General features: G+C 46.9%; 3 protein-coding genes across 7 annotated transcripts; 1 reads left to right on the forward strand and 2 right to left on the reverse strand.

Moving 5' to 3' along the window:
• Positions 1–12,220, reverse strand: RBM18 (RNA binding motif protein 18). The gene is made up of 5 exons (XM_029999993.2): positions 12,108–12,220; positions 5,834–5,960; positions 4,497–4,583; positions 1,993–2,078; positions 1–630 (listed from the first exon to the last, which is right to left on the reverse strand). The coding sequence occupies exons 1-5, from the start codon at positions 12,218–12,220 to the stop codon at positions 471–473; spliced, it is 573 nt and encodes a 190-aa protein (XP_029855853.1). The 3' UTR covers positions 1–470.
• On the forward strand, positions 12,048–26,750 carry MRRF (mitochondrial ribosome recycling factor). 5 transcript variants are annotated; one of them, XM_029999990.2, is made up of 7 exons: positions 12,392–12,447; positions 13,496–13,695; positions 14,153–14,308; positions 15,537–15,655; positions 18,566–18,657; positions 24,530–24,689; positions 26,201–26,750. In XM_029999990.2, exons 2-7 carry the CDS (start codon positions 13,521–13,523, stop codon positions 26,276–26,278), a joined length of 780 nt encoding a protein of 259 aa, XP_029855850.1. In that variant the 5' UTR covers positions 12,392–12,447; positions 13,496–13,520; the 3' UTR covers positions 26,279–26,750. The 5 variants fall into 5 exon arrangements, with proteins under 5 accessions (XP_040975668.1, XP_029855850.1, XP_040975669.1 ...); XM_041119734.1 differs by lacking the exons at positions 12,392–12,447; positions 24,530–24,689; positions 26,201–26,750 and adding exons at positions 12,048–12,239; positions 19,421–24,384; XM_041119735.1 differs by lacking the exons at positions 24,530–24,689; positions 26,201–26,750 and adding an exon at positions 19,302–19,414.
• On the reverse strand, positions 12,393–13,331 carry LOC121232590 (basic proline-rich protein-like). Its single transcript, XM_041119930.1, has 3 exons — positions 13,284–13,331; positions 13,008–13,188; positions 12,393–12,967 (listed from the first exon to the last, which is right to left on the reverse strand). The coding sequence occupies exons 1-3, from the start codon at positions 13,329–13,331 to the stop codon at positions 12,393–12,395; spliced, it is 804 nt and encodes a 267-aa protein (XP_040975864.1).

The following is a 26,750-nucleotide window of genomic DNA, read 5'->3' on the forward strand; positions in this document are numbered from 1 at the left end:
TCTATTTAAAATGAGTTTTATTGAGATGAAAAAGTTTTCCATGGTAACTACAGAATGTTAATCAAAACCAAGTGCTTCCCCTCCATTAAAAACACAAATCGGAATACTTTTTGTTCAAAAATACTTTAAAAAGTAATCAGTTAAATGGAGTATTTTTGGATGTGCTTTACTCCACACACTGGTTACTGTTTCTAATCTTGCTAATGAATGCACACTAACGAGAGGTTGTCTGCGTGTTCATCAGAGGCTTTGAAGGGAACCTACTTTTCTGAACAGCGTTCAGCTGTGAAGCTGCGCTGGCAGTAAGGAGTATTCAGCAGACCACCTAAGCTGTTACAAAACACTGTGCCACGTACAGTGGTGTTGTGCTCAGGTGGCAGTATCCTTCTCACTCTACAAAGTACAAAAGCATCGGAGGACTCCAGGTATACAAAGCAGTGTTTCTTGCTACCATTATCCATTCATAAGCATCATCTTCTAGATTTCCAGGCAGCTCTGGAATAAGGAGTAGTCCTTTTCTTATCCGGTGGTTTGAAGTAAGAATAAACAGGTGCTGCAGGGTATTCCGCATCTGGATTTTCTGCCATCATTTTCAGCTTGGCTTCAATGGCCTTTATTTTTGCACTGACACTGGAAAGAGGAAAAGCAGAAGAGAAATTGAGCTTGATCTGCACATGGAATCAGACTACAGCAATCCAGAGATTTTGTTGACAGGCGAATACTTAGTCACACGAGGAGGGGCTAGGCAGCCCCCATCGCTGCATTCACAAGCAGCATGAAGTTGGGAGGCAGGAATCTACTGCTTAAAGCCCACACTACTTCATTTCAACCCCCAGCACGGATTTGCTCCTCCAAGATATATCACAGCACCACAAAATAACGGTCCTTGCACCTACTCAGCACTTTCTTGAGGACACTGAGCGAGACAAGTACACAACAAGGCTTCCTACCTCATGTAAAATGATGTCATTTAAAGAGGTCTGAGCATGTGCAGCAGAGAGCGCAGCTCAGACAAGGCTGCTGGAAACAGCAGAGAAATGAAAGCCAGACTTCCTCCCAGCTACAAGACTGCTTGGGATGGGAAAACCCCAGACTCTAATTAGGTCAGGAAGAAACATTATTTCAGCATTAGCAGGGTTTATCCCAGAGGGAGAAGCTATCCTAGGTTACACCCCAAATTCCTAGGACTTTTGTTATTCACTGTCCTCCATCGGGTATGGACCGAGGAATGTTCCCTTCTCTGCTGTGGCTTCTTGCAGCATCCATCCTCACTAAAACAACTCCTTCGTGCCACTGATGTAGCTAACAATCTGCATGACTCGTCTCTCTACTCATTACTTCCTAGCACATTCCTTCTGAATTCCAAGCTCATTTTATCTATAGGCAAATTCATTATCCCCAGTCCCGGTTCCTTATAGGGTTCCACTGACAGAACACACAGGAAAAAATCACATACCCTTTCAATCACACTGTGAATTAGCAAAGCAGCACTACGTGCTTTAGGTAAACAGAGGGACTGGAGAATTTAACCACATCCCACAGAGAAGACCTACCGGCCCTAATGCTGGCAAAAAAAAAAAAAAAAAATTTTATGTGAAGTACTACCTGTGATTGTTTTAATCGTTTGCCACTATAGCAGAAATTCTTGCTTACTCAAATTAGTACAGTACAAAACCTCTCACTGATATTCATATGAAGAAATGCAAAGCACATTCTGCCCAAAGGAGCTGGAATGTTACATATTCCCAATTCCTCTCCTCACCTCTTTTTCTTCCTACTGCCCTAGTAGCTTCACACGTTAGAAAATGAACTTCAAGTCTGAAGTCTCCGACGTCAAATGAGTTACTTTGCAGCATGCTGCCCTTTTAAAAACAGCTTTGCTGCTACGTTAGATTTTTAGCACAAATGTGATGCCAACAACTCTTGATCTTACTGAAATTGGAAGAAGTTAGTTCCCTGCCACTCCTGGCTTGGTCACCTCTCATCTCCTACCTTAGGTTAGACTGGGGCGGCTCCGTGCTGGAAGATGGCTCCAGACTGATTGGAAGGATCTTCTCATTTTTATTGTGATCATATCTCTGTGAACAAGAGATTAAGGATTGAAGTCAGCTGGAATTACGAACAAAGAAACATTTGCCCACGGATACACTTTAAAGTTGGATTAACATCACTTCAGATTTTGTGAAGCTTTTGCTAGGAATTATTTTGGTGGCTGTTGTGGTTTAACCCCAGCCAGCAACTAAGCACCACGCAGCTGCTTGCTCACTCCACCCCCCCAGAGGGATGGGGAGAGAATCAGGAAAAAAAAAGTAAAACTTGTGGGTTGAGATAAGAACAGTTTAATATGATAGAAAGGAAGAAAATAATAATTATAATAATAACAATAATAAAACGACAATAATGACAATAATAATAATAGAACTGGAATATACAAAACAAACGATGCACAATGCAATTGCTCACCACTCGCCGACTGATGCCCAGTTAGTTCCTGAGCAGCGACCTGCGCCCCCCCCAGTTTATATACTAGACGTGACATCACATGGTATGGAATAGCCCTTTGGCCAGTTTGGGTCAGCTGCCCTGGCTGTGTCCGCTCCCAACTTCTTGTGCCCCTCCAGGCTTCTTGCTGGCTGGGCATCAGAAGCTGAAAAATCTTTGACTTAGTCTAAACACTACTTAGCAACAACTGAAAACATCAGTGTGTTATCAACACTCTTCTCATACTGAATCCAAACCATAACACTACAGCAGCTACTAGAAAGAAAATTAACTCTATCCCAGCCAAAACCAGGACAGTGACCAAACACTGAAACAAATCCCAACCATAGTATTTGTTAGTACCAATATGGAACGTAGACTCTGATACCGAACATTTATGTGCATTGTACTATGGATCCTTAAACCTTACCCTGTCTTATCACTTCTTGTTCCCCTCTACATAACGCATGAAGCAAAGATGATAAATTTTAAGGTAACTGCTGTACTGTATTGCTATGCTCTTTATACAGACATTGTGCAGAGTCAGAAGGTAACACAAGCACACGACTGTACAAAATCATGCAGCGCTGGGAGCAAAGGGAAAAAAAGAAAAAAAGAAAGACCAGTTAGGAACCACCCCCGTTCTGTAGAAAGCAGCTTGTGAGTCTGTCATCTCTGCGGGCAACGGGCCTCCTGAACTATTTGCAGTGTTCTGCTTCCTTATTTCGCTTGGCACACAGTCAGGTTTGTTTTTCAGCAGGGCTGCTCAAACCAACAGTATCTGGTAAGCCTTGGCCACTCATCCTTAAACTACTTAGCATGGTGCTGGTATTGTCTAAAATAAACACTTGTTACAATAAGCCAAAGTTTTGTGTTGTTAAATCTTTCCATTCACAGATTAGAAAGTGCCATGCAAACTGAACTGATTATTTATGCATGTTCTTCACCATACCCCTGGACAGCCAAGCACTGCGCTACCCCGCTGAACTCCCAGCTGGGCAGACACTCACTCCTCTGGCTGAAACTCCTTTTACGGCCTGATCACTCTTCAGGCATCCGGAAGCACGTGGCACTCTAGTAGCTACAGAGCTAAAGAAAATGGAGACTGGATTTGCGCAAGCTTGGATGTGCTGACAAGAGCCTGGAGCCCTTGAAGCCAGTAATTAAAACAACATGGTCTCCTTTAACGAAGATACCTGTTTTGGTTTTTTCTAGCATCCAAAACAGATGCACTAGTACACTTGATAAGAGAAAGGGTAGGAAGCTGCTTGTAGGATAATCGACACATGCTAAAAGCAAACTACCCAAAGGAAAATAACAACGAGCAGCTCCCCTCCCCCAATATCCATTTATCTGCAAAGAAAGTTATTCAAAATAAATTGCTTTATCAAATACCAGATAGTAAATAACTGCAGAAGAAACAAGACAAGAATTTGAAAAAATTAAAACAAGGATGTTCCAGAAGGTGCTGCCTAATTTAATATTAAAAACGTGATGTTTTATTTGACAGAGCAAGCAATAAAAGGATATTTAGCTTAGATGTGAAATATGTTGCTTTAAAGTCGGAAGTAATTAGAGCGGCTGCCACATGAGTGCTTTCAGAAGTGGAACAAAGTACTTGGTAATTGGGAATTTCCATGCATCTCCTATCCAAAAAGGGAGCAAAACCACAAAGGGAAGGATTCAAACCTTCAGCCAATCACTCACTAAGTTTGAGAAAAGTTAAAACATGGACATTTATAGAAGTAATCTGTTCACACCGCTCGTATCAGAAACTCCCTTACAAAGAACATCAGGTTAAATGGCCTATTCTTACGCAGAGCTAATCCAGCACAGTTCAGGTAGACAAGAGTAGTGGTAGATTGTTAATACCATTTCTGTGAGAGTTATTTCCTAAAATAGACTGAAATTATCTTGCCAGGCTAAGACAGCCTAGATAAGAATTGTTCCTTAATATTAAAAGTTTTTCAATTTTGCAAGTTAAAAGCAATTCTTATTTACAACCCCCACCTTACCTTGACTTGTGCATGTGCCCACCGCACCACCAATTTCTTGGAAAGGGCCAGCTTCCCATTGAGACACTGGATCGCCTTTTCTGCTTCCTGCACAGGAAGACAGTTCAATAAACAAAGCAAGTCTTTAGTCAAAACCGACTCAGATGTAAAGAGCCTTTTTTCTTTGTTAATCAGTCTTCTGTAAGTACAGCTAACTGACAGCAAAGAAAGTTTATCCCATTGTATCCCAATGCAGGAATATCTTTGGAAGACTCCAACATCTGAGTAACCAGAATTTTATCAGCCTTACTGGTTTATTCTTTCACTTGTTTTGGGGGAGGAAATGGGGAAAATGGTCAGGACTTTTGAAAATACCAAACACAGAAGCTACTGGAACAGCATTCTGAGGGAGGTTTGTGCTACAGGAGTGTCTCTAGAAAATACCGTGATTCATTACAGTGATTACACGTGCCTCATTAACACCTATCTATGCTTATTCCAGATCCTGCTCATGTGCACTGGGGACATTATCCACTTGGTCCTGTTCTAGGCTCAGCAGTGGAATCTCAGTGTTGGGACACTCCCATAAAACTTGATTCACAGCAGTTGAAGATTTATGTTGCAATGCTGTTCCACCTTGCTATGAATCATTTTCTAGAGCTAACACACTGTGCCAGGGCTCTTCTGACATCCTTACCAGCAATTGCACAGTAAAAGGATGGGGTCATACAACCACAAGCAGTCTCTATACACACTGTTCTTCCTAACTTTTGAACGATTCTAGCAGAATTATGACAAAATAACTACCAACTCTGATGTTGCAGGCGAGCATGACTTGAAATTTTGATTTGTAGCAAGAGCTAAAACCCCAAATGGACAGCCAGGGGCAGTTCACTCCAGGATGCTGCAGATGTGTCATGTTGTACATCCAGCAGCATCGCACAAGTTGGTGTTTGTGCATCCATGAAGCCAAAAGAAAAACTAGGAGGACTTCAGAGCAGTTCTGGATTTCAGATGGTCTGGCAGGCTGATCCAAGGCTCTGCATGGATCACAGCATCTTCACAGTACAACTCCATGAGCTCACTACAAAAGCGGACCAAAGAACTGGCCTCTTCTGATTAGCATTAGAAAGCAGGATTCAGGAAAAGACAGCAGAGGAGAAAGGAAATCACTATTGCTACTTCCAGGAGCAGTCACAAAGTGGCTGTCACAGAGTGGAGCTGTTATGAGTCTGTGGGTTTGTGTGGACAAGGTATTTAATTTATCCCTTCCTGTTCTAGCTTTACATTAACAAAAAAAAAAAGATGGGGAAAGAAGCCAGTCATTTAAATCAGAATTTTAGATAAAAGCAACATACCTGTTTGGTTTCAAAGTTTACAAAACAGTAACCCCTCGGCTGCCCCTCCAGAGCACCAGACTTGTGAAAGAGAAAGTCAAATTGCTTTACTTTGCCAAACTTCTGAAGGAGTTTGAGAAGGTGGTATCTGAAGGGGAGAGAAGACATTTATGACACCTTCTACCACTTTGAAAGTGAGGAGATAGAGAGGAACCCCCTGACACACACGCACGTTTCACACTCAGTAACATAAGCAGTTCAGTTGTGTCATTCGTGTATTTCCAAATACCCGCAGAGGTGGGTGCCCTATACATCAACTCTTCAGCATCCTAGCTCGGAGCTGCATTATCAGCAATTGCTCTAAAACCCCAAGGCACAAAGCTTCCCTCTCAGCGGTGCTAGCTGAAAGGCATGCAGAAGATCTACTAATAGCTGGCTTTTGGACAATTATGCAATGGCTCCCTAGGGGTCTGGGAGGGCTTTGCCTCCTGCCTCTCTAAATCACACCTACTTTCAAGCATAAACATCATGTGTCCCCCTCCCTAGCCCTGATGTGACCGTCTGAAGCTCCATCCCACGTATTCCTCTCCTCGCACAAGCAGTCCTAGCCCACGGTCCACAACACCCTGCATCCCTCAGGATCCCCACTATTCTTGCTGCCTTCTCTCTCCCTGTACAAGCACTGCTAGTCCCACCCCTTCTCTGTGCCAAGCAGTATCGGTGCACTGACAAGGACATGGCCAGATCGTACAGAAATGCAGCCCCTCTCTCGCTTGCCTGGTAGAAGTGGGGAAGCAGGAAGACAGAAGAATAAGCAGAACAAACTGCAACCAGGAATTGACAGTAGACCAGGCAAAAAAAGGCACCAGACAGACCTGAGTATCATCCAGGCCAAATCTGCCAGTGCTTCTGGCTCAGACAGCCTTTCAGCAACGTGCACATGAAAGTCAGACACTTATTTAGCCAATTATCTTCCTGCCATCCAGTGGGAAGTGTGCTGTTTCCAATAAAACTGGGAAAGCCGAGTAAATCTGTCTGCTCAGTATCCAGTGCACTGAGCAACTTAAAATAAGGAGCACATTTGTTGTACAGACCACATCTAATCCTGAAAGTTCTCTGCAGATTTTTTTTTGGTTCCCTGGGATCAAAGTGTTTAACAACACTAGCTGACCTAGAAGGAAAATGACACCTATTACTACTTCACTGCCTGACCCTATCCCTAGCATTTAAGAATTGTCTAAGGATTTAATAAGGCCATCTTAGTCGGGACTCCTCCTGATCAGCTGTACAGCATTCATTAGCAAGACACGTAGTCTATGCCCAATTTTCAGCTTGCAAGATAACACTCAGTGCTCTGAAAGCCTACCAGGATAACTCAAAGTGCAGATGGAGCACCAGGCACTGGATGAAACCTTGCATGTCCAGACATGAACGGTCAATAGTGGCCCAAGACAGCCAAACACACCAGGCAACTTTAGGGACAGTCTAAATAGGAAGGGCAGACAACATTTTTCCTAATAAAGCCTGATAGGATGTTTGAAAAGGGCTTTAGCCCTTTGTTAAGCTTCAGGAGCCAGGCAAGAAAGTTCCAGGAATGTGAGTCATCTCACAGGATGGGTCACGGTGGACATTCAGGATATGCACTTTTAAAGAGGTGAAGGTGCAGCAAGTGTTCAGATGAGCAGTGCAGATGCAGAAGGGCCAAGTTATCTCCCAGGGGAATATGCACATTGTAATTGATTATGGAAGGCTTCCCACATCCTTCGGAATAGAGATGAAGCACATGGTCTTCCAAGAGGCCTACAAACCCTCAGTCTCTGCTCAGATCGCAAAGGAGACAGAAAAGCAAGAGCCGGAAAAAAAAGGAGCTGGTTACACAGCCACCAAGTTTCACCACCACACCTCAAGCTACCAACAAGCAGTCACAGACATACAAGTAAAAACACTGACTTTGGAGATGTGGTGTATATATAAAACCCCTCCTGTTGAACTTTCAGAGCTTCCAAAATGTGTAAATGCACCTCAGGTTTGTTTCTGTAAACATATTGTATGAAAAGCACTTCCAATTTCAGTGGTATGAAAATAAAGTCCTTATCACCAGAATGCTGCTCCTCTTTTGGCAAGTACAGAGGCAGTGGAAGGGCAACTATTATTCTCACTGCATTCTGTTTAGCAACAACAAAACCCTGCAGTTGCCCTGCTAAAAGCAACACTTTGTGTTTTTGGTTTTTTGTTTTTTTCTTTTTTCCTGAGAACCTCTGCATTCAAATAGTACTTTCTTAGAAGCAAAGTGGTAGTTGTTTCTTTAAAACAAATTTCATTAAGAGTCTAGAAGAACCTATGTAATTATTTTATTTAGAACCTTTAGGACGTAGATGATGCAAATGCTATTTTCCAACCATGCATGCAATTTTTACAACTGCAGGTCACCTACTCTTCATGGAACAGCTCAGAACTGAAGTCTTGTACAACTAAAAGTTTCAGGCTGTGATTATGATTTGTTACTGTTAATATAGCGAGGGCATTAACAGTAAGTTGACAAGTAGTTCTCCAAGCCAAGAGGACTTCAGTACTGAAGGAAGACACATCACGGAAAACCCGAAGCTTTAAAAAAAAAAAAAAAAAAAAAGTGAGAACATGTGAAAAGCTTTACTATGGCAACGACTTGGGTTATCCAGAGCTTGGAAGTTATTCGCACAGATGTGGCCTCACCGTGCTGTGCAGATCACTGCAGCCAACCTCAATTTCCACTTCCTGTCATCTGATGTGAATGCGAGACAAACCAGCAGCTCCCCCATTTCCTTTTCCTCCACTCTTCCTCCTGGCACCCTGAGTGCTATTCAAACACAGGCAAGGCTTCCTCTGAACAATGCTGTCCCAAGGATACCGCAAAGGTACCGGGCCACATGCGAAACCTATTATTGCGAAGAATTTGCCCCACTGGGAGTCAGTAGGAGTCTGTAACAACAACTTATGCACACATTGTTTTCTAGGTGAGACTCATCAAGATGGGATCCTAGACAAGTGGCAGAACAGCTAAGGAAGTTGAACACCCGCTATTTCATACCCGTGGAAAATGAATGGTCATTCAAAGGCTACTGGAAACTAGATAATACGTACGTGTAACTACAGAGCTGAAAATGAAATTTTTGCCTGTCCAAAATGTTGAAAAGTCTCAAAAGGCTTTACAAACAGGAATGGGCAGAGGCAGTCCTACTCCGCTTGCCACACAGCAGACGTAACTAAAGTACAGGTTTTTCCCCCACAGACAGGAGCACTGAGAGGTGATGTGAACAAACAGTTGTGCCACAGCACATCTCCTATCCTACTGTGCAGCTGGGGGACAAATGCTGCGCCATGCAATGCTCACGGTGATGGTGAGGAGACTCCACAGCTTCCTTGCTCAGTGATACCAAACCCAGAACTGACCATCTGCTGCTCTCCTCGTGCACTGCCATGGCAGGCCCCACAGCAGGGATCATTCAGCATCAGAAGTGCCTGGAGGCAGTGTCCTGTGTCATGAACAGCTGCAAGGTCCTATGGTGCCCGCTCGCCTCCTTTCAGTTCTAAAAATACGCTCAGTAGACTCCTAATACTATCTTCTTCCACAGGCAGAACAATCTTTTAAGGATGCTGGATGAAAGAAGTCACCCAAACAAACAAACATTACTGGTAAGGACGAATGCCCACCGAAGGACCCACCATACCCCAGTACGTAGGGTATGCCAGCGTTCAGGATCCTTTGAGACTCCCAGTTGACTCACAGTTACTCAGTATGTGCAACAGCCTCCTATAAGCCATCAACTTGCAGGCTGTAATTTGTGGGCAGCCCTACATTTATAAATTCCTACTACTGCAGCTTGTGCTCAAATGTGTACGTTACCTATTAACTCCCTAGCGCTTGATTGCAGCTATAGGTTGCTCTCTAAATGGAAGTCTTGCAGTAATTCAAGACTTTCTGAACTCATTTCTGCTCAAGAAAGTCACAACCAGTTATTAACTCTGCTAACAACTCAATCAACTTTACTCCATCTTAAACAAATCTAACATAGAAATTGCAGAGGCAACCCTTTAAAAATCAGATAAAAGCAGCAAATGAAGAAACAGCTATTTAGTTTTCAGGTGTATGTTTTCAGTCATATGATTAGTAACCTCAGCAGGGATAATTCAGATGAGCAAGTATGAGCAGAGATGTAAGCCCTTAGGATAAGAAAGTAAGGGCCAAGATGAGTTATAGAAACTTACTAACTTGACACAGAGCCACACTCTTTCTCTCTATGCTGAGAACGTGTTAAAAGAAACTTCCTCTTTTTTTTATTTACAAGGAAACAGAGATTACAATACAGTTTGCAGGAGAGAATAGCCATTTTTAAAGCAAAACCAAAAGCAAGAATTATAAAGCCTGGAATAAGCAACGAGCATTGTCACTCATCACTGGGCAAACTTTAAACATTTAGTGGCATGGAAGCACCCCTAGGTTTGATGACACTGGAGAACGAAGCCCCTTGCCCACAGCTGTGACGCTGCTCTGGACACGGTCCCTGGCAGCAAGGGTACCAGGGCAGCCGTGCCCCACACCCGGACTGTTGAATTAATGCATCTGCAATAGGTTATTTGAAAAGGAACAGCCTGCCCATGCAAGAAGCCAGTTAAAGCGCACAAAACTCATTTCACCTTATCTATGAAAACACTAAATTTTGCCATACAAAGCTATTACTTGTCTGGCCTAGATTCAGAGGAACAAGCTAGACTGAAAGGGTCTTTAAAAACACCATTAATGATCACCCTGGGAAGTGAAGGACCTAATGCATTTACAAACACCCACTATTCTTCCCCTCACACTAACCCAGTTTCCTGAATCTTCAAGGACCCAGTAAACAACACGCTCAAGAACTCCTATATCTAATTTTATGTGGTCAGTGAATGTGGACAAACCAGAGTAACATAGCTGTGGGATAAAAATGGTAATTAATGCAGAAGCCACCCAAAGCTGAATGGCTGAAAAGCACAATGCATTAATGATTCCATTTAGAGGCTATTAGAAAACCGCTCTGTTAAGATGAACCACATTTAGAATAAAAACCTAGCACCTGCACACACACAAAAAGAAGCAGGAAGAAAAAGTATTCCATGACAGACATATACAATAGTTAATCAAAAATGCTTGTTTCTTAGAAGTGTATAAACCCCAAACTGTTTTCTTTTGGGTTCTGCAGTTTTTTTAATACAACCTACTTATTTCTCAGCACACTATCCAAATATTGGACAGCAAGTCATATTTCCTTGACAATTTAGCTGTGCAAATATTATGTTTGCTCAGAAGATAATTACCTGTAGTCTGGAGAAAACACAAAATGCATACACACGCGTTTGATTTATACGCTTATCCACCATAAGCAGCCAGTCACACTGTGCCCTACCTCATTACTACTCAGTTACTCCAGTAACTCTCGTCTGTACAACCTGACACCAGCAAAATAACAACACAAGGCTCTTAGTCACCCTGACAGTCTCAAAGCTAAAATTCTAACATTTCCCTAGTTTAGAAAACAAGGATGTTTTCAACCCCTGGGCTTCCAGCCTGAGCGGTGGCTCAGAGCACCGCTGTGTGCAGTAGTTAAGCACTTACCCCTGAGCCCAAGGTCTGTGAGGCCAGCGCAGCCCTGGAGACACCCCACATACACAAAGCCCCCCGCCAACCCCCCAAACGTCAGGCCATCCGCTGCCAGGCGGCGGCACCGACCAGACACAAGGCCGCCCACCCAGTGCCGTGGGAGCTGGGACCAGTTGGCAAATCCACCGGAGTGGGCGACCATCACCGCTCGCTGTGGGGGCAGAGCCAAGAGCTGGCTGTGCTCCTGCAGCCTGCTCTGCCCTCCTGGGCACGGGGGGCACCCCCAACGCGGGTCCCCCAAACTGTCACCCAGCCCACACCCGGCCGAGCCCCCCCCCCCCGGCACCGGGCACCGGAGAGTGGGCAGCGCTCGCACCTAACGCCGGGCCCTCGGGGGCAGCCAGGGCTGGGGAGGGACAGGGCAGGAGCTGGCGAGGGGACACCAGGGAGGGCAGGAGATGTGGCGCTGCCCCGGGGGGGCTGCGCTGCCGGTGTGGGGGGGAACAACGGCCCCGTCCATGGGGGTAACGGGGGGGGGGGGGGGGGGTCGGTACCGCTGCTGGGGGCAGGGTAGCGGGAGGGAGGCGGCGTCCCTGAGGGACCGGAGGAGGCGGGCCCGCCGACGGGGAGAGGGGGTGCGGGTGTACCGGGAGGGCCGGCGCCGCGCTCGGAGTCACTCACTCGGTGATCTTGGGGTCGAGGTTGCCGATCCAGAGGCGGTGCCCGTCCTGCAGGGCGCCCTCGGAGAGGATGGAGGCGTTCTCCAGCGGCAGCGTCTGGCGCCCCGGCTCCATGGCTCTGCGGAGGGCACCAGTGAGAGCGGGGCAGGGCGGGGGACGCGGGCCGGGGCCGAGGGGACAGGCCGGGGCCGGGGCCGCACTCACCATGACACCGCGGGACCGCGGAGGCCGCGGCCGCTCCGTCCTCGCGTAGGCCTCGCCCCGCCCTTGGCGCCGCTTTCTGACGTCACGCCGCGGCGCGGCGCGATGACGCCAGCAGGAAGGCGAGGGGCTGCGCGACGGTGAGGCAGGCGGCGGGCGGGCGGGCGGGCGGACGCACGCCCTTCCCTTCCCCTCCCCTCCCCTTCGCCGCCCCCGGTCCCCAATCTCCGGTCCCCGGCCCGGCCCGGGCCTCCGCGGAGCACCGGGGGAGCGCGCGGGCGGGGCGGGGCCGGGCCGGCGCGTCCTGAGGAGAGGGAGCCGGCGGGGGCGTGGCCAGATGAGAGGCGTGGCCTTGTGTCGGGGGGTGTCTGGGGTCATCTAAGGGGGCGGGGCGTCGCGCGGAGAGGGGGCGTGGCCTCTTTCCAGCGGTGGGCGGGGCCTGCGCGCACGTGTGGCGGGGACGGGACCCCGTGGGCGCGGGGCGGGCGGACCCGGGGGGGGTGTCCGGGATCCCCACGGGATCCCCGCCGCCGGGCTCCGGGTTGGGGGGGGAGCAGTCGTCGTACCCCGAGCACGGGGGTTGGGTGACCCCGGGACCGTCGTCGGAGCGGCGGAGAGGAGCCCGCGGCCGGCAGCGGCCGGTTCCTCCGGTGGCCGTCAGCGGCCGGTTCCTCCGGTGGCCGTCAGCGGCGGCTTCCCGGCTCCCGCAGCCATCGCGGTCTTGCCCGGGAGGGACCGAGTTTTCCGTCTGTGTTTGTGCAGATCTGAACGCAGCAGAGCCGCAGCTGCAGTAAGGCCTCCAAGCCCCGGACGGCCCAGGCTGAAATAAATCCTGTAAACACGGGGGAGCCCGGGGGGGGGGGGTTGGGGCCTGAAACCTCCTGTGACAGAAATTTAAGTGTCTACTCAGCTGGCGTGCAAATACCAGATAGTTTGACGAGCTGTTCCTGCTTAGCAGACGCAGCTTTTGCCTCACTTGCCCGTGCCCCTCTGGACAGATGTGCAAAGGCTGCGCAGATAACATGGGTACAGGCTGGCTGCCACTGAGCCCTTTCTGCTGAATTTACCTTTTGGTCACTGCAGTACACCCAGACCCGCTGCCTACAGTGTTGAACTGTCACCTTGCACTGATAGGTACAGCTAAGACCTGAATCTGTTTCTTTTTAGCACATCTTTTCTCTTTTCCAGGTGAGTTAGAGAAGAGCTGTAAACGATGGCTATGGCACTAAGGTGCTTCCGTCATCTGCCTTCCCTGCTTTATCGTTCTTCGTTCACAACAATACGGGGGCTGCCGCAGGCTCCTGCAGGCTGCCCAGCCCTGCTCCTGGATGGCTGCAGGCAGTGTGTCCATCAGATGCTGCTGACCAGACAGCTAGCTACCAAAAAAGGTGAAGACAGCAGGCTTTTTCCTAGTGTTTGCAACCCCTCAGTATGTTGCCAGAATTTCTTTTCTTATCCCTTTTATCTCATGTACCAGTATTGATCTAACTTAGGCAGAACACAGCTCTGGAGGAGCTGGTTTGCCTGACAGTGTTGCAGCGTACAGGAAACCTTAGCCCTTCCCATGGGAGAGGAACCGCAGGGGGTTGCTGCTGCTGCACTAGGGCAGTAGGTAGCAATTGTCACAGTCCAGGCTGGAGTCAATGCACACAGCGTGACCTACAAGTATATTTTGGCTTATGTGCTCAAGAGCTGGGCTATTTACTCATTAAAAAATACAGTTACTTTGGTTTATCTTGGACTCTATTCTGAATCTAGCAGGGGTCTTAATATCTTCTTTCTACTTTCTAATGCAACAACTAACTGTTGTCAGAAATAGAAATTAATTTTATGTGTAATCTGCAGCTAAAGGTAAAGGGCAGAGTCAAGCCAGAGTGAATATCAGTGCTGCCCTAGTTGAGGATATTATCAATTTGGAGGAAACCAATGAAGACATGCAGGCAGTGGTAGAAGCTCTGAAAGAAGATTTCAGCAGAAATCTCAGTGTTAGAACGTCACCAGGTTGGTAACTTTCTTGTATGATGCTCTATTGCCTGTAAATAAGGATATCAATCCTAGTAATGGAGAACTCTGATTTTTTCAAAATTGATTTTCTTTTTATTGAGTTATTCACTGGGCACCCAATTACTACAGCCTTGACATCCCCAACTAAAGGCTTTCTTCACCCTGAGCTTGACCAGGAAGAATCCATTTTTGTTAACAGCTTCCTGGAAATAGCTTTTATAAGTGGGAGATGTCAAAAGTGTCTAACTGAACTGTTTGCAGATGTGATGAAGCAGCAGGTTGTCAGCTAATGGTGCAGTAGGGCAGGAAAAATCCAATTGCCATTAAATTAGCCTTTTGGAAATTGCCATCAGGCTGGTGTCTGGCATATACAAACTACTTTTGCTGTGGTTAGTGACCTTTACAAGCCTTGTTCACTTAGTGAATTTTGTGTTTTAGGAAGAAATGTGAATATATTTGACTAAGCTACAGTTACTATAACACTCTGAACGTACATATTTGTAAGTAGTATCAAGTTTCAAGGATAAAATTTTAACATTAAACAATGACCAGATTTGAATCATTCACCACCCCAGCTCTGGCAGGGGCACTTCAGTCTTTAATGGGGTTGGAAAGTGTAGCTCAGTCTCTTAACTATTTATTTTAACTATAGGTATTTTTTTTAATTGCACTGATAAAGTACCTCTTGTCCCGTGTGCCTTTTGGCCTGTTAACATTTTGCAGCAGAAACTAGAGAGCAGATTAAGAGTAGCTCAGGGAGAAACTGAATACTTTAAATTAGGCAGCGTACAACACCTCCTCTTGGGACTTGGAACAAAAAAAATGGGGCGTTTAAGAGAACACTGCTAAGTTAAAGACAATAGTTGTCTTGATTTTTATAACAACATTTTGATTTTCTTTAAGTCCTAAGAATTAAAAAATAATTATTTTCTTTTAATTCTTAACAATCTTGCTTAGTTTTCCTATTCTAGTACCAAAACCAAGAGTTCTGTTTCCATGTTTTCGTGCTTTAGAGTAATGTTGAAATATTTAGCTTGCAAGTACCACAGGGGACGCATGAACATAAACGGCACCTGAAGTCTGAATAAACACATTTTTTTTGATTTTGTAACGTCTGTATTTTGCACACCAGAAGGGAAGTGGGACACTGCGTATGTGTTTTTCTTCAGCATCACTGTGAACTGCTGTATCATACTGAAACTCCCCTGTGTTTGGTTCTTTTGAGGGGCCCTTGATCACATAATCTTGATGACTAAAGATGGGAAGTTTCCGCTGAACCAGCTGGGGCAGATCTCACAGAAGTCACCGCAACTCATTATAGTGAACATGACCAATTTTCCAGAGGTAAGAATGCGTTACTGAAGGCATTGCGAGGGGAGGTAATTACCACGGGAACAAACAGGTTGATGCTGAGCAAAGGAACATTTAGACAAAATCAGTCAAACCTGGCAGGGCTGAGAGCTCTGGCTGGGCTGTGTGTCACTTTGCAGCTGACGCAAACCAGAAACGGTATTTTGCTGCTGACTGCATGGGGCGAGCAACTCTTCAGCCCTGCCTGGCGCACAGAGCATCTCACGTGCAGCGGCACAGGGTCAGACGAGAGTTCAGTGCTGCCCATCAGGCTGTGATTGCTCTCAGGGTTGCATCCAATAAATGCTACAGTATGAGGGGTTTGCTTTGGGGACTGGTTTCCCATCAGTTGGATCTACAAGAGCTTGGTTGAAAAGTGGTGCTGAGCATGTCGCAGACCAGATGCCTGGATTAACTGTGCCCTGCCAGGTTTTCCCATGGTTTTACGGCACCCAGTAGTCTTGAGCACGTACACACTCCCCTTTGGTTCACCTGAATTACACACGTGGAAGCAATGCTGCATCTGCCCTGCTGTATTTATGTTATTTCAGTTCCTTACAAAGACGTGACCATGCACAGAACCAGACATGTAGTTGGAGTAGTCTTTGGTTGTGCTGGGGACACCATCAAACTCCTCTAAAACTTGCTTACTTATCACAAGGGCTGGTGACACCCCCTGAGAGCTCATGGAAGAAGCTGCTGATGTAGCCTACGAGCTTCTGAAAAGCCTCCCTGGTAGGACTTAAGCGGGGCCCGTGCTAAGTGTTGTCCTAGGGCCTGACTCAGGCACTGCTGAGGTTAGCGAGCTCCTCCCTTGGCAGTGCCTGCAGGGCAGAACCCGAATTAGGTGCTTTGACCTATCCCCTGGGAGAGCCGAGTTCCTTTAATTTTCTGCAGGAGCCTTAGTTAGACTTGCCCCTAAATGAGGCAGCAAATCTGAATCCCACCTCAGGATCAAGCACTAGTGGTCCCCTGCAGCGGGCTCACACAGATAGAGCCGGGCAGCCCTGCTGATAGGAGCAGTAATGAGCGCAAGGTTAGCTATTCATCCCGCTCCAGGTCTGGAGGTTTGCCAAAGCTTATCTCTATTTATTTTGCAAAGGCTTTCCCCAATTAATTAAGTCAGCAAAGTCTCAGAGGAGGTCAGTGTAAGGCACTTGATAGCTAAGTGTTTCTTAAAGTGTATCCAGTGTGTATAATGGCTTTGAAGAATGAAGTCTCCCTCATCAGCGAGTGCACCGAGGTCCCTCGGAGTGCCAGAGCTGAGAGGACCGGGGAAGTTACTCCATGACTTAGCCCGTGTCCAAGCGGGATCTCAGGCTGAGAAATGGGCACGTGAGAAATTAAATATCACACTACATAGCATTGCCTACATTTGCTTTCTAAGCCAAAGGACCGTTTTTCATTTGAACTAGAGCTAGAACTATTTCTCTCAATGCAGTTGTTTTATACCATAACTGTTCCATGGATAGATTGAACTCTTTAAAAGCATTGCAGACATGTTTACTTTATGTCATTATTTACAGCGTATAGTCAGTACTTCGTGGCATTGAAAAGCAAATAAAAATGCCTGAACAGTCTAGGAAAGAAAATAATCATAGAAAAGGACTTGCAGGGCCAAATTCTGTTTGCCCGAGAGTTACAAAATCAAACAAGACTATGTTTTTTAAGCACAGCTATTTATTTCATGGGCTGCAAGAGGTTGGGGGCAATATTGCAATATATCCCCTTTCTATCTCCTCCAATATGTATGTTAAACAACACAGCTTTTACTGAGCATTTCCTTCCTACAGAGCAAGCACTGTCCGTAGAATAACACGTTTACATTCCTAACATGCTGAGATCATCTTGGTTACATTTTCTCTGCCCTTGTTGTGTTCTAGAGGACAGCAGTTATGTCTTACAAAACACGAGCAGAGCATTCATTTTGTTCAGTGATGTCACACGTCGGAGACCTAAACAAATATGCAGAGCTTTAGTTTGTGCCTCAGTTGACAAAAGCTGAACTTCATAAATACAGTCTACTGCAGCAGCCTGGAGCTAAAGTTAACGATGGGAAAGAGTATCAGAAATAGCAATGCGCCTTGTAGGAAATGCCACGCGAGTGCCACAAGAATACAGACTCGCTCGGTCTTGTTATTGTCAATGTCAAGAAGGAAGCAATCTGGCAGAGCGCTGCGGGAGCTCCTGGCAAAACTCTGATTTAACTGTAAAGCCTGACACTCTGTAAAGGTACACCAGTGCCGTGGGATGGGAAAGGAAGCCTTTTAATTACTTTGCAGTTACCAGGCAAACCTGTGCACCCCACCTTTTAAGCAGAGCAGAGTGTCAGCCAGCAGTGGTGGAGTTTTGAGAAGTTAATCCTAAGTAATAAGCTGTAAAATAAACATAGAGCTGGGCACAGGCGCTATTTCTCAGGCAACTGCTACTGCCCCAATTTAATGTGGTTAGGTTGTAGTGCTGAAGTGGTTAAGTTAGTTAACATTTCTAAATTGGCACTGTGTGATTTCTAGTGGGAAACATTCAACTGGAATTTTTAAATGCTCAGAATCTTTCATCTCCTTTGCCACAGTCAGGCTATGCCTTGGGAATTTATTGTGGTTTCACTCTGCGTTGCCTCAAACCATTCAAATAGTTTCAAAGAAGCAAAACAGTTTTCTTTTGTTGTTGCTTCCTTTCCCCTCTCCCCCCCTTCATGCCCCCCTACCCTGATACCGAGCGCAGCCGTAGTTTCCCATTTGGTTTGATCAAAGCTCTCTGCACCAATGTAACTTCCTGATCTTACTGGTAACAGAAGTAAATGTTTCCATGTTCCGTGGAGATGGATTGCCAACTATTGACAGAGTTCTGGCATATGGGAATGATTATTTCCTAATTCCCTTTACCTTTTGATCTGTTTTACAGAGCACAGCTGCAGCTATGAAGGCTATAAGGGAGAGCGGCATGAACCTGAACCCAGAAGTGGACGGGACAATAATTCGGGTGCCAATTCCTAAGTGAGTATTGATGGCTGCCTGAGTTCATCATCATGCAAGATAATGCAATAGGTTGCAGTGAGTGCCCTTCAGAGGGTAAGCATGCACGATTGCTGCAATGTTGTGATGCAGCTGCTTTCCAAATAGCTGTATTTCAGGTTCAGAAAAAAAGTCTGAGCCCCTAAAAGTGTCTGGTGGAACCTCTTCCAAGTGTCTGAGCTCTAACTCACCACATTTTGGCATCTGATGGTTGGTCTTATTGTTCTTTATCTTCCCCCTGCAGAGGAAAACTTGGTCGTAGCTGGCTGCAGCCCTTTGCAGGAGACAGCCAAAGGCTTTTGAAGCTGTATTGCCTTAATTCAGGAGCTGATTCTTTGCTGCCCCGCTGTAAATTCCTTGAATTACACCAGCGAAGACAGCAGTAACGCAGTAGTGAACCAGTAGTATTAGGGGTGAATAGCACCTTGCTGCAGAGAACACTAAAAGTAAGTGATGAAAGAAAGAGGGAGAAAATTGATAGCTTTGACTAAAATATCCACTCCCTCTTCTCGTGTAATACACATTCTGTAACTGATGGCTGCGTAGAAATTGTGGTATAGAAATTTGATTGAAAAGCAGGCTGCTCCTGGCCAAGGACTGAGCATCACTTCCCTCATCCATCGCAGGTGTCTCCCAACCCTTGGACAAGGCGGGAGGTGCTACTGCATCAGTGCTTCAGTTTGGATCAGGAGAGCGCTTTTGAGGCGATCCTGATGATACCTGTTTAACGTGCTTTGGGCTGCAGCATGCTGGGGTCTCTCCCTGTGAACGGGATTCCTTTCAGATTAAACCAGAGAGGTACCGTCTGGGCGCGCACCGAGTGTTCCCCCACTGCGCACGCGTGTTCTGTTCCTGGGACCGGGCTGGACCCTGTGGCGAGCGAGACCTCCCAGCAGCTCCGCTCGTACCGTGCTGCGCAACTCGCTAGCGTAGACACGGCCTCTAACAGGGGCAGTAGCACTGCTCACCCAGGTTTGGGTGGTGCAAGGAAAATTCACGAGTTCCTGTGGGTGCTCGAACCCCGCAGCAATGGAGCCATCTAAATACCCTGGACCGATGTGGATGTACATGGTCTCACAGCCTGGGCTTACATGGCACTGGGGTGCTGCGAACAATTCCCACAAAGGGTAAAGACAGCTCTGTACGCTGCTTGTGCGCACAAACACCTTGCACGTGCACTGCATTTTACAAGCAGGTGACTTCTCAGTAAAGATGAACCAAGTATTTCTTGTGCTTTAGATCTACTTTAAAAATTCTATGGAATTTTATCTAGCATTTTGATCAGAGAAGTCTAATTGCAGCTTTCCATTGCTGTCGGTGAGAGGGAATGACATTATCATTCTATTTGCTGATTTTCCTTTCCCGTGTTCCCTGCCCTTCCCCCATTCCTCAGGAGAGGAGGCAGAGGAGGAGGACGGCACCATTATCTTCATAATTGCTGAGGCTCCCGGGTTGCTGCACAGTGGTTTGATTGTTAATGGGCACTTGGGTCATCCTTGAATATGAATTGCAGGGGAGGAAACTCCAAAACTGCAAATCCCAATCTTTTAAAAAATACTGTTTTTTAAACAAACATGTACAGTCTGTCACTATCTTTTGTGGAGCTGCAGAGCGAAAACAAGTCTTCTCTCCCCAGGGAAGATCTGCCTAGTGTGCTCCCTTGTTCCTCTGGTATGTAAGGGTTGCTGCTCCTGGCCCCTTTCCCCCTGGCTGCTTGGCAGCCCCCGGGAGTCCTGAGTTAAAGAGGTTTTCAGAGGTTTTTGGCTTGGGAGACGTGCCCTGCAGATCTGCCCTCGCAGGCACCTTCACTCCTGTTCACTCACCCGCTCTTCAGTAACACGAGTGGGTCTTTCAGAGTTTCATCCGTTTATCAAAAAGACAAGTGGTCAGTTTCAACCTTTTAAAACCTTCTAATGCAAAGCAGGGCAGAAATAATAAAATTCTGCTAGAGGGCTCTCTTATATGCCTGAATTACTTTTAAAAATTTTCTAAGTTTTTCATTTGCCCAACTCTAAAGGTGTTTACAAAAGAATATATGACAGACAGATGCAGTGAAATTGCCAAAATTATGGCAGGTGTCCAAAATGAGCAAACAAATCAGAAACGAAGAGACAATATTGTTTCTGCAGAAATTGGCTCTTTCATGAGGGGAGGCACAGGAAAAATAAAATCAAACCTGAATTGTCCTTACCTGTCATTAAAAACACTTTTTAGTCTGACCCATCAAGCTGGACACATATGCATCATATTTTGCCTTATGCAGGTCCAGCTATGCTTCAGTGATTGAGAGTGTTTCAGCTGAGCATTTTAACATGGAGTTTACTTTTCAGTATTTACTCTATTAGTTTAGATTTTGCATTGCAGTTTTAACAGAAAAAATACACTCGTTTCGTTCATGTTTACTTCTGCCGCCTGCTAGGATCCCCTCTGCTCCCCAAGGCATTCGCCTGTTTGTGTTGCTAGCACTGCATAGGCAATATTTATTTGTGTAAAAAGTATTCTCTGAGGGTTTAAAAAATAAAAAAAAAAAAAAAGAAAGAAAACCAGCCATGGGAACATTTGTATTGGTTGATCTCTTGGCCGAATTTGACCTGACCTTGTGTCTTTTATGGTATTGCCTCATTTTTAGATTCATCTTTTTTGGACCCATTGTGTTACACTGGATATTGTTTGTAAATTAGTAATATTTTTATACATGCTTTACTGAAAGCCAGATGACTCATTTGAAAGTTTAATGACTCATTGTGAGTTTTTTTTCCTTTGCCCTTTAAGAAATATGCAAAGATACCTACTATGGGGAGAAAGGACTAAAAAAAATTTCATTTGAAAAAAAACCCAAAGCTGTTTCTCAGCTGCGTTGCTCTGGATCGCCCATCATCAGAAGTCTCTTGCTTGCTTCTTGTTGAGCAATATATGTTGCACCCTGTGTTTATCTGCAATTACGCATGCAGAGTATTTAGTTAAGCCTACTTTCCTTTAACTGATCTCTCTCCTTCACAGGAAATTCCTAGCATTTGAGGTACAGAAATTACTCTTACCCGCATAAGCGTCTTGCGTTGGAGACGAGATGTGGCCTGTGTCATCCTCCCTGTGGGTCTGCTCCTGCTGTATGCGGGGAGAGGAGCATCCAAGGGTTGCAGTGCTTAAACCGCTGGTCTCTGGGGGAAGCAGAAAAAGAGGAGATGTTACCCGTGGGGCGGTGTGTGTTTCTGAACACCCTGGCACGTCAGTCACTGGGCTCTGTCCTGATCCTGCCAGGGCAGGACCGTCCCCGGGGGAACGGCAGGATTTGAGCCCGCTGCTCCTTGAGCTGCAGGGGAGGGCGGCATTCCCGCAGGGGAGAGCAGAAGGGGCGACAGGGAGGGACCTTGTCCTCATTCCCCACTTCTGGCACCCCTTCCCCAGGTTCAGTTCGTGCTTTTTTTTGGCTTTAAAGAGGGAGTGGGGGCAATGGTTACTAGACAGAAAAGAAAACATATCTAAGAACAGCTTAAAAGTCCCAGATCTGGGGGCAGGATTAAACAACTGTCCTTAGAAACCGTGGGCCTGGCTTGTGTTGATGGATTCCTTAACCAGAAACAGCATCTGCTTGAAAAAGTGTCCGTTTCTGGCATTGTTGGTAGCATTGCTGAGAATTTACACACAGTCTGGCTGGAACATAAAACCCTCTGAGAAACTCCACGGCACTGCGCAGTGATAAAAAGAAATTGGTGTTAATAAAGACAGACAAGGAGGCATGAAAGCTGTGACCCTATGCCAAGAAGCATAGGAAATCTGGCGGAGCTGCATAAACAAAAACATTTCCTTAAAGGCTCGGCAGCCCCAAGGAGGCAAGTGATACCCTCGGCACAATTTGCAAAAGCTGAGCAGGGGCGGGAAGGAGAATAGCTGACAGCAAGCTCGGTCTCCCAGAGCTGAGGCAGTCCTGCGGTGGACCGGCTTGCCTCGCCACCCAGCAGGAGATGGGAGAGATTTCTAGCTCCCTCCTCCAAGTTTAGCAGCTGGGATTGACTCCCCACCCCCCAAAAAAGCTGCCTGAGAATCTGACCTCACCCGGACCTCTGTTTGCGAGCCGGCTTTGCTGGTTTCGCATGTGCCACGGGACCTCTGGCTGGGGAGATTGAACACGAGAAGCCCTAAAGGCAGTGATGTTGGGATGCAGAGGAAACCACAAGTAACCCCGCTCACTTCTAATTAGGGGTTCGGTCCAGGCTTGAGCCTCTGCTAACCAGAAGCCTCTTGCCACACATGAAATTCGCTGGCCATGTCCCTCGGGCTGGACAGACTGGGGGGGCCGAGCCACTGCCTGCGGGGTGCCCCGGCTGAGGGCAGCATGCCTGCGAGGGGACACCGGGGATGCCGGGGCTGGGTCGTTGCTCAGCTTTTCTAGCGATCCCCAATTCCTGTAATTACTAATCGGTTCTGGGAAGCTATTCCTTCTTGCACCGTGAAATAAAGATGACTGGTGAGAGGCCAGCGCCTCTGCAGACATCTGCTGCGAGCGACCTGGCTGCCGAGGGAAGGTATCGGCGCGTGTGCGGCTTGCCGGGCCGAGCACAAGCTGAGGAAGGGCTGAGGGTCCAGTCGTGCCCCGAGAGCCTCCCCGTAACGCACACCCGTGCAGGGGCAGAGCTGCCTTGGGAGCCCTCGCTCCACGTTTCCTGAGCTCTCTGCAGGAAGAGTCTTGGCCTCAGTGTTTTGGTGACCCAGGCTGTTGCAGCCAATTTCTAAATACTCCTGTGAAATGTTTATTTTGCAATATCTTCTGCGAGCAGACGGGCGCTCTCTTGCTAGTGAGTCTCAGGGAGCGCACCGGGGTTTTTCATTCTCAAGGCGGTCTGGAAACTTCAATAGCCATGAAAATAATTAAAATATTATTGTTAAGCACTAGCAGTTGATGTTGACAGTGATCAGCTGTAGGTGCTGGAGCATTACCAGAGCAGAGGTGACACATCAGCCATTCCTGTGCCTTATTCAGATGGCCAGACTCCCTAATCACCTGCAGTTTTTAGTATGGGGTGGAAAGTAGCAGGTTTTCTTGTGGGACCACAGCAGTAAGTGGCCCTGCGTCAGGGGGGAAGGTGGACCTGAAGTTCTCCTGGGCCGAGTTACCTGTGGCTAGCCATGTCTAGCATCGTCTTCTTGTCAAACAGGCATTCACATCAACTTGGTGGAAAAACCTGGTCGTGATGAGCTGGAATAAGGTTGAGCGAAACATAAGCGCTGTAGCTTCCAGATACGTAATTCAGGCTCTTCAGTTGCAGGAAGACGATGCTGAGTTTCAGGAAGGGACGGAGGTTTCCTCCCAGCTTTGCAGGGTTACACTTTCAGCTCCATCTCTCAGGTCTGGAGCTGGATTTTCCCTCTTTCCCACAGATGCTTTGGCAACAGAAAAAAGGAAAGTCTGAACATTTCAGCATGACTTTCAGGCACTGCAGTGACAACTATAAAACAAGTCAGATTCAGTCCAAGTCCCTCAGCTTAGGGCTGTGCTGGGAACTTTCCATTCTAGGCTCAAGACTTGGGGTGCACAGCCTTGGTGATGCTGCGCAGAGATGGCTGATTCACTCAGGTGGACCAAAGCAGGATAAAAACATGCCCTGAGCTGTTAAGTCCCTCTGCCCTTGTGACATAGGGCCTCCACACAGAACGAGCTCTATCTTATCTATCTTTTAGGTGTCCCTGTGCAGCCCAGCTCAGTACTGCACAGCAGCTCTGTCTAGGCCAGTCGGAGAGGTTGCTGCAGCAGAGACGATCACGGCATTTACCCAAAGTCCATTGCAGAAAATGAATCTGGCTGTGCTACACATGACACTTTTTCCTTTTGGTGTTTTTTCTTTCTCCTCACTGCTAGGGTAACGAGAGAGCACAGGGAGAGCCTGGCCAAGCTTGCCAAGCAGTCCACCAACAAGTCCAAAGAGGCCCTGAGAAACGTGCGAAGCAAAAGCATCAACCAGGTAAAGAAGTTCAAGAACAAAGTGTCTGAAGATACCATCTGGCTGCTAGAAAAGCAGGTAATTTTTTTTTTCTTTTCGCCATATTGTGATGTTTCATGACTCAATGGTGGGTTTGTCCCAGCCCTTGCTGACAGTTCTCCAGCACTGAGAACCCAGCTGGGGAATGGGTGGCCCTGGGCTGAATATTTTTGGACTCCGCAATGGCTGTCGTATTTGCTTTTTCTGTGTGAGATTTGGAGCTTCAATCTCAAAGCCAAATTTATGATATGAACCAGTGTAAGCTGACACAGGAAAAAATAATGTTCCCCCAAGGCTTTCATACTACGAGGGATTGTTGCACAGACCAGCTGAACTTGGGGAGCAAAACAACCCACGTCCATAGCTTTACTACCATTTACTCAGTGCCTGGCCACTGCAAAACAGCTGGTGTTAATGAGGATTGCTCCAGTTTGTTATTAATGAAAAGGCTAGCAAGATTATCTCTGTTAGGATTTTTTGGCTCCAATTCAGGAAAATACTTAAGCACATGCCTAATTCCCTAAGAGCAGATGTCGCTAAAGTCAATTACTTGGGCATAAACTCAGGCACAAGCCTAAGTGTTTTGCTGAATTGATGCCTCTGAAGGCAGGCCATTACTTTTTAGCTGTTTGTTTATTAACAGCTAAAGTTAGATACATTGCAAATGCTTCGGGACAGTTCTCTGTGTGCTCACAAAAATAAACATTGATATACAGAGTATTTGTGCAAGCAGGAAAAATGGCTATGCTATTGTAACTGAATCCTGTTGGGAAGCAGTTCTCCCAGAGCAGACAGATGGTTTTCTGCATTTGTAGAGGTAGCGTCTCAAGTCTAATTTTTGTTTGTACCCAAATTTTTCAGCATGAAGAAAGGTCATCGTCATATACCTTGGACCTTGGGAGCATCTTAATCAGTCCCATAAAACTAGTGCATAAACCCCCGCCATGTGCTCCAGTCTTTATCTGCACTCACTCAAATAAGCGCATGCACATTTTGGCCCCTTTTATGTGCTTGCCATGTCCATCCCATGTTACCAGGAGACCTGATCCCTGGGCAGGGCTTTAACAATAGCCATTTATTTCTTTTTATAAGAAATAAACACATCTGTTACTTGATGTGTGAATTCTTAGCATGTACTAAGGCTGCACTCCTGCTATTACCTAGTTTGTTCTAATAGTGGAAAGGTTGCAGGAGGTGGTGAGGTAAGTGCTCTCTTCTCTGGTGCCAACACCAGCAGGTCTCTAACTCTGCCTTCCCCTGAAGTCGTTCCGTTAAAAAAGTCACTTGTGAAGGTCCGCCAAGAGTTTGTGTTGTACATCCCTTTTCAGAGCCTTTGACCAGTCCCTGCTCTCAATGTACAGATGCAACACGGGCACAGAATCACTGAGGGCTGCTGGGAGCCCCCGGGAAGAGCCAGTTATTGCCCCAACGCTATTTTGGGCTTTATTAGGACTTCAGGCTTTGTTCCAGGAGGTGATCCAGTCACTCCTTTCCCTTTAAACTCTGGCATCACCTAGCATACAACTCAGACTTGTACTATGTTGCCACAGATCCAGCAAATGGCAGAGAGCGCTGCGGCAGAGATGGACAAGCTGCTGGCAGCGAAGACCAAGGAGCTGCTTGGATAAGCGCCATCCCGATGGACACACTCCCCCCCTCGAGCAAGAACGGACTGCCACGCACCCCAGTGGCCATCCCTGCCTGGAGTCAGCGGCCTCGGGTGACGGGCAGGGGTGGCTTTGCCAGACCTCTGGAGCAGCTCTGTGCTTCAGCTGCTCCCATTCCCCACCTTGGATTGTACTGGAGGGAGGGGGGAGCTCTCCTCACTGTTCTTCATTTAGGTGGCAACAGAATTGGGTGAACTACGATGAAAAATAATACAGCAGGAAGGAGGACTGGGTGGTGCTGGAAGGGCTCCCACACGGAAGCCAAGGCACAGGAGGAACGGCTGCCCTGCTCGCCTTGCGCACCAGCCCGTTTGCATCCCAGCACCTCGCAGCCTGCCAGAAGCAAGGACCACACGCAAGGGAAACCTGCGCTGTCCTGCTGTGAACCTTGGCATTTATTTTTGCTTAAAATAAAGTCAAAATGAGATATGAA

The sequence above is a fragment of the Aquila chrysaetos genome, chromosome 24 (assembly GCF_900496995.4).
Source record: "Aquila chrysaetos chrysaetos chromosome 24, bAquChr1.4, whole genome shotgun sequence".
NCBI classification, from domain to species: domain Eukaryota; kingdom Metazoa; phylum Chordata; class Aves; order Accipitriformes; family Accipitridae; genus Aquila; species Aquila chrysaetos.